The 6,727-nt window shown below is 35.7% G+C and overlaps 1 protein-coding gene across 2 annotated transcripts in view; it reads right to left on the bottom strand.

Annotated features, from left to right (window-relative positions):
• Nucleotides 1–3,118: 3,118 nt before the first annotated feature.
• LOC122082003 (tRNA (adenine(58)-N(1))-methyltransferase catalytic subunit TRMT61A) overlaps nt 3,119–6,727 on the bottom strand; it is an 11,272-nt gene continuing 7,663 nt past the window's right edge. For both annotated transcript variants that reach the window (XM_042649473.1, XM_042649474.1), the window contains 2 exons: nt 3,984–4,228; nt 3,119–3,655 (listed from right to left, as the gene is read on the bottom strand). In XM_042649473.1, the coding sequence (XP_042505407.1) occupies nt 3,417–3,655; nt 3,984–4,228 (484 nt within the window). In that variant the 3' untranslated portion in view covers nt 3,119–3,416. The remainder of the gene's footprint in view (nt 3,656–3,983; nt 4,229–6,727) is intronic.

Below are 6,727 nucleotides of genomic sequence, written 5' to 3'. Positions count from 1 at the left end.
CAATTTTACCTTCTACATGTGGGGTCAACATCGTTACATTTTTCCCCCTTTGTATCTGGCATACAAACGGGCCTAAAAGTCCCAACAAAAGAGGAGGGCACTATTTGATAACGTTTTCACTATTTTTGTGTAATACGATTTTTCACACTTTTAGAAAAAAAAAATCTTTTAATGTTTGATAAATTTATTTCTTGAAACGTTTTTTACAGACATAATATTACTAAAGGTCCATTTGATAACGTTTTTAAAAACATATTTATGTGTCTAGGAACAGAACAAAAAACGTTTGATAAAACTGTTTCGTTTCACTTGTTTTTAGAAATTGAAATTAAAATTTTACCGTTTTTGAAAACAACTCGTGGCCATTCTTTCGCTTGTTACTATCAACTTTCATAAACATGACTTATCAAACACCTTCAATTCTATTTCTGTTTCTAAAAAATGAAATTTATGTTTCTACAGTTTCTTGAAACAGAAACGGCAGAAACGTTATCAAACGGGTCTTAAAAAACCCAATAGTATCATCGGATGCCCAAAATGGAGAGAGAGTTTGGTTGCTTCTTTTTAGGTTTAAATAGTTGAGAGATTTATTTGGCACAACATTTTTTTCTCTCAAATTCGTTTCTAAAAACGACGAAACAAGTTGGACTTGTTTCATCAAAGTCGTTTCTAGAATTATAAATAGGCATAAATTTTGATTTATGTTTCTAGAAACAGGTGAAACGGAACAACTTTATCAAACACTTTTTAGATTGTTTTTCCGTTTCTGGGAACAAAAAAATTGCAGAAACGGCAGAAACGGAACATTGTCAAAACGGTGCCAAGAATGCCTACCCAGCCCAAATTGCCAGGACCAGGTTATGTTTGGTAGCCAGGAGAAGAAAAGAAAAAGAAAAGAAAAATGTACATTTTTTGTACTTTTTCTTTGGGTTAACAATTTTTCTTTGCACTTGGTATGTCTTCAACCAAGAGAAAATTAAAATTTTGAAATTCAAAATTCCTCTTGAGAATTGTGAAAATTTCTTTTGCTCCAAAAAAAAAAAAAATTCTTACAAAAAACACAAGAAAACATGTGAAAATATGAAAACATAATTAGACAAAAAAATGAATGATTACACAATGATTTCCTATGGGCCCATTTGATAATGTTTCAAGAAACGCGTTTATGTCGTTTCTGTTTCCAGAAACAGCAGAAACGGAGCAAAAAGCGTTTGATAAAACTGTTTCGTTTCACTTATTTTTAAAAATAGAAATAAAAATTTTTACTTATTTATGGTTCAAAAAACGACCCAGGCGAAACAAGTTGAACTTGTTTTGCCATTTCTGAGAACGACCTGTGGCAATTCTTTCACTGGTTACCATCGACTTCTAAAAACATGACTTATCAAACACCTTCAATTCCATTTCTGTTTCTAGAAACGGAAATTTATGTTTCTACCGTTTCTTGAAATAGAAACGACAGAAACGTTAAAACGGGCCCTATGTGTCTTTCTCTTTCCTAAAATTCAATTTTTTTTGAATTTTTTTCTTCTCTTGGTTACTAAACATACATACTATTTTTATTTTCTCACATTTTCATTTCTTTTCTTATTAGGGCTCAGCCTAGGCCTGTGCCAAACCAAGGTTGAGATGAGATATCTTCCCATAGGCTATGTTTGGTAGCCAAGAGAAGAAAATAAAAGAAGGGAAAAGGCCGGATATGCCGTCGATATCAAGTATACTAGCACCCACTGTGTCTATCTCTCTCTTCCCTTTCTCTGAAATGACCCCCATATCCTTCCTGAATGATACTCCATCATATGTTCCTATTTGTGCTATCTGCTAGTATACTTGATATTGGTGGCATACCTATTCCTCTCCCATAAAAGAAATGGTAAGAAAATAAAAAGAGTATATATGTTTGGTTATCAAGAGAAGAAAAGAAAAGAAAAGAAAAAAATTCAAAAAGTTTTGAATTTTAAGAGAGAGATAGACACATAGGAAATCATTGTGTAATCATTCATTTTTTGTCTTATTATGTTTTCATATTTTCTTATGTTCTCTTGTGTTTTTGACAAGAAAATTTTGGGGGGGGTGCAAAAGAAAATTTCACAACTCCCAAGAAAAATTTTGAATTTGAAAAGGAGAATCTTCTCTTAAGTGAAGACATACAAGTGCGAAAATTTCTTAACCTAAGAAAAAATATACAAAAAGTGTACTTTTTTCTTTTCTTTTCTTCTCTTCTCTTCTCCTGGCTACCAAACACAGCCTAGGGTTCAAGGCAGGTTGGACCTGGCCCTGCTTTTACCATCATTTTATTATTATGAGAAAAGGTTGGGTATACCACCAGTAGACTATAAGCTAACACTCGCTCTATCTATCTCTTTTCCCCTTTTTTGGATTGACTCCTATAACCTCCTTGTACGATACCTTGTCACGTGCCCCCATTGGTACTGTCCGTTAGCTTACCGTATAACCGACGACATAACTATCTCTCTCCCTATTATTGTATTATAAGAGTGTCAATTGGGCCAAAATAATTGGCCAAACCAAAACCATCTATTTCAACCTAAAATCGACTGATAACTTTGTTTATATTAAACCAAAACCATCTATTTCAACCTAAAATCAACTGATAACTTTGTTTTTATTCCAACTTCAATTTTAGTAACCTTTTAATTTTTCATTCGGTCTTGGTCAGGGCCAAATTTAGACTGAAAAGTCGAACCAAAATTAACCAATTATGGCAAATATGACCAAAACCAGTGAAGCTCTACCATCTCTCCCTTATATATATATATATATATATATATATACTCTTATTCACTTCTTTTTTCTTAATTTTTAAAGCGGGACTAAAAATGACTGCATTATCTTAATCCTTTGTACAAACATTGTCTAATGGGTGTAGACCTGACATGATGGTTTATACTCATTCATCGTCTGGATTCTGGACCGATTGTAAGGTCTTGGTGGATTACATTCGGCAGGGAATGGAGCATTGGCTTTGGGATATTTTTATTTTTTGGCGGGATATAAATACTCTTCTAACCGCTTTTAAAGCAAGTACAAACCTCCACTGAGCATTGATGTTCTAAGTTTATGTTTTTAATGAATTTTTTTCATTTTTCTATTAAGAAAAAAAAAACTCCTCTTCCTAGACCCTTCATTAGTAATTCAGGTATACAGTTTCCAAGTAGTTAAAGAACTAATGTATAACAAGAGATATGCCATTAAGGGGGAAAAAACAGGTAAGTAGTATTCCAAGACACCAGAGCAAAATTTACTCCTGCCTGGCCTCTTCAATGCTTTTGATAATCCAATGGACCATTGCTTCATTCATTCAGGATTTGTTGAGGCTTGGACCAAACTTTCGCAGTAAGGCCAACATCATTGACATCCCAGCCAATAAGAGAGGATGGCTGTCTCACCTCCCACTATAGACATTTGAGTCTTGCAAATGTTAAATAACCCGTGTGACCTTTCGCTTCACTGCATGGCCTAGCCATGACTGTATGAGCATCAGATTTCTCCTTCCCATTGCTTCTTCCACTTGAACACTGCTTTCTCTTGCAAGGAAGAGACCCCAGAGAACCACCTTCATCATCTCCACTGCACTCCCTCCTAACTTCTTGGACTTCATACGCGCGGAGGAGAACCTCAAATGTCCTTATCTCTACACAACCAGGTGAACAAAATAGAAAGCTTGGTTATATAAATGTTTTCTTAGAAATTTTATCAAACATTTACAAGAAAAAAATAATCTACTTTCTGGACAAACATCCCAAAATGGAAGGTAAGGGAGCATTACCGTTGCAAATGCTAATGCAACCACCAATATAACTACTTCAGTTAACCCACTACACATCTTCTTAACCCCTTGCTTCCCCACCCCCACCTCACCACATAAATATATTAGGCAATTTATCCATCAAATAATGGGTCAAACCAGCCAAATCACTCCCAGACGAAAAATTATGGAAATAAGCTGAGGTAACGCATACCAGTAAAGTGTGCTCTGAGATTCTCACAAGAGCGCTGCACTTGCTCAATGCAAGGTGAAAAGGAACACAAAACTCCATCTTGCTTCAACATTTTTCCAGCAGAAGGTATTGCCAGCCAAGGTTGGGGGAGGTCAAGGAAGACGGAATCTGCCAATCCACAAAAATTTTCAGGAAACCCTTCACCTTGAATATCTCGAACTTCAACTGTAACTAAGCTGCTCAATCCAGTCTTCTCAAAGTCCTCCCTGTTGAATAAAACAGACTACAGCACATGAACTAATGGTAGATATATAGCATGCCTAGGAGACTTGTCTCCAGCAAAACCTTCTACATCAATTCAAAATATTTCAAGATGTCATAAAGTTACATGATGTTAGTACCCAACTACCCTATTTCTTACTTCTAACCTCAGGACCTTAATCACTTTATTCTAATCAACTTGTTTCATGAACTGGAGGTAATCCTTTAAGCTATATACATGGCAATTTGTCAAGGATCTATCATTGGATATATCCAATATAGATTAAACAACTTGGAACCCATCATGTTACATGGAATTGGCTATGGTTCTTCAAGAAGGTGTCTATGAGCCAGATCCATCTATCAAATATTAGGATACAGTTACTTGGCTAATATGGCTTTGCCAACTGGGTACAGGCAACGCATCATAAAGAACAAATTATATCCAGTGGTTAACATGGATGCATCACTACAACAACAACAACAACAATCATAACCTTATCCCAACTCAATGGGGTCGGCTACACGGATCCAATATAGATAAAAAATAAATATAAAATAAAAAAAAATAAAAAAAAAAGGAAAAAGTGAAAGCAGTAGACATAGAAGCATCACAGGAACATCCCCTACAATGGGTCGGCTACATAGGTCCTTGTCCTCCATAAAACTCCATCCGAGGTCATATTAGACTCAAGCCCTACCATTTGCATATCTTTTCTTATCACTTCCTCAATAATCAGTTTAGGTCATCACTCCGTCAATTATATCCAAAATTAAAACCAACTTATATCCCGAATACCTCTGTGGTAGGTCAAAATCCAAGATTCGCAACCTTGCATCAAACCTACAAATTTGTGTGTCAACAGCCATAAAGCACTTTTCAGCCTTCAAACCCACTTATATAACCAGAAAATTCTGTTATCTTGCAGTTTAATCCATTCTTACAAGGTTGGTCTAGATCAGAGGGATCCACTTTTATGTAAACATGAAATTCACATGAATAAGACAAGAACTTTCAAGGATCCATCACACCACGAACTTGCTGTTAACAAAGTCATAAATCATTAACATTGCCAAGGAGTGATGCATCCCGGGATTCGGAAACCTTATTATTGGTGGCTATGGACCCACCCAAATAAAGGAAACTCAATAATGTGATTAGTGGCAACTCTGTAAATATTTGGAACAGTTCAAGACCCTCTTGGCAACCGCTTAGGATTTAAATGGTAAATAAAATTGAAAAAAAGGGCCTTTCTGAAATTTTAACTGATAGAGAAAAGGATCAGAAACAAGCTTAGGAAGTGGGGCTTATCAGTAATTTTCTTGAGATAAGCGTTTATATGCCAAAAAAAAAAATTAACAGTGCTTTCTTCAACTTACGATGGTAGCAGTAAACCAGCGGTCATTGATAGAACTCGCTCAGTAGGATCCAATCCAACTGAAACTTTGGGGGTAATTCATGACTCAAAACCCTACCAGAAGCGAGCAATATCAGATCCAATACTCAACTGCAGAATGAAAATATATGTTTTGAACCTTGACCTGGCGAAGCAATGGAAGCCAGTTCTGCACTTTGATTTGTTCTTCACAATCCATGCTGCCTTTTGAAGTCACATTGCACAGGCTGGGTTGCCCTATGGTAGGTAAATCAATCTTTGAACCGCAAGAAAAAGGATCAAGAAGGATGGAGTTCGAACTCAAAAATAATCCAGAAACTCTAAGTATCTCTACGTGTTCTAATAAGAAGGAAAGAATTACAACTTACAAAAATAACCCAGAAACTCTAAATATCTCTACGTGTAACTGCATCAAGGAGAAATTAAATGATGAGGACACAAGAATAATCTCACCAGGTACTCAATGAAGTTACCAATTAAGCCTCAGAAATAAATAAACAAAAAATCTGATATTTGGATGAGGGTCCAAGTATTTTAGTTGGACACATTCTCTTTGCTAACTAAAGAGATTTTAAGTGCTCGGAATATTCTATCAGACTTTCAGGTTTCTAGTAATTGAGCTACCCCTTTAACTTTACCTGAACACCTGCATCCAACCAGATTGAATAGACTGTTGAATCAGCTGAATTCTTCCTCTCCTATCATTTCCAAATCGCTATACATGATTTTCAACATTTCAATGCTCTAAAGGAAAAGAGAAAAAACCCAGTCTTCCAAATAGCCTACACAATGTCTCAATCATGATAATGAGCCAAGTTTTCAATTCTTAGGATCTGTTTAGTACAATTCTCAGAATGTATTCTGATCTCTCTCTCTCATATATATATATATATATATATATACTGATTCAGATTGAGGGATCTAAAAGACCAAGGGGCAGACCGAAAATGACAAAAGGAGAAGTAGAGAGGAAAGACATGCATAGTGTAGGTCCTATCTTAAGTACGACCTTGAAAAGAGCTTTTTTTGGAGGCTAGGATCCATGTAGCTGACCCCACCAAAGTGGGATTTTACTGAGTTGTTGTATTGTGGTGTTCCATTTTTTTT

The sequence above is a fragment of the Macadamia integrifolia genome, chromosome 6 (assembly GCF_013358625.1).
Source record: "Macadamia integrifolia cultivar HAES 741 chromosome 6, SCU_Mint_v3, whole genome shotgun sequence".
Classification (NCBI taxonomy): Eukaryota; Viridiplantae; Streptophyta; class Magnoliopsida; order Proteales; family Proteaceae; genus Macadamia; species Macadamia integrifolia.
Note: the sequence above shows the minus strand (reverse complement) of the source record. Positions and strands in the feature narration are given on the sequence as shown.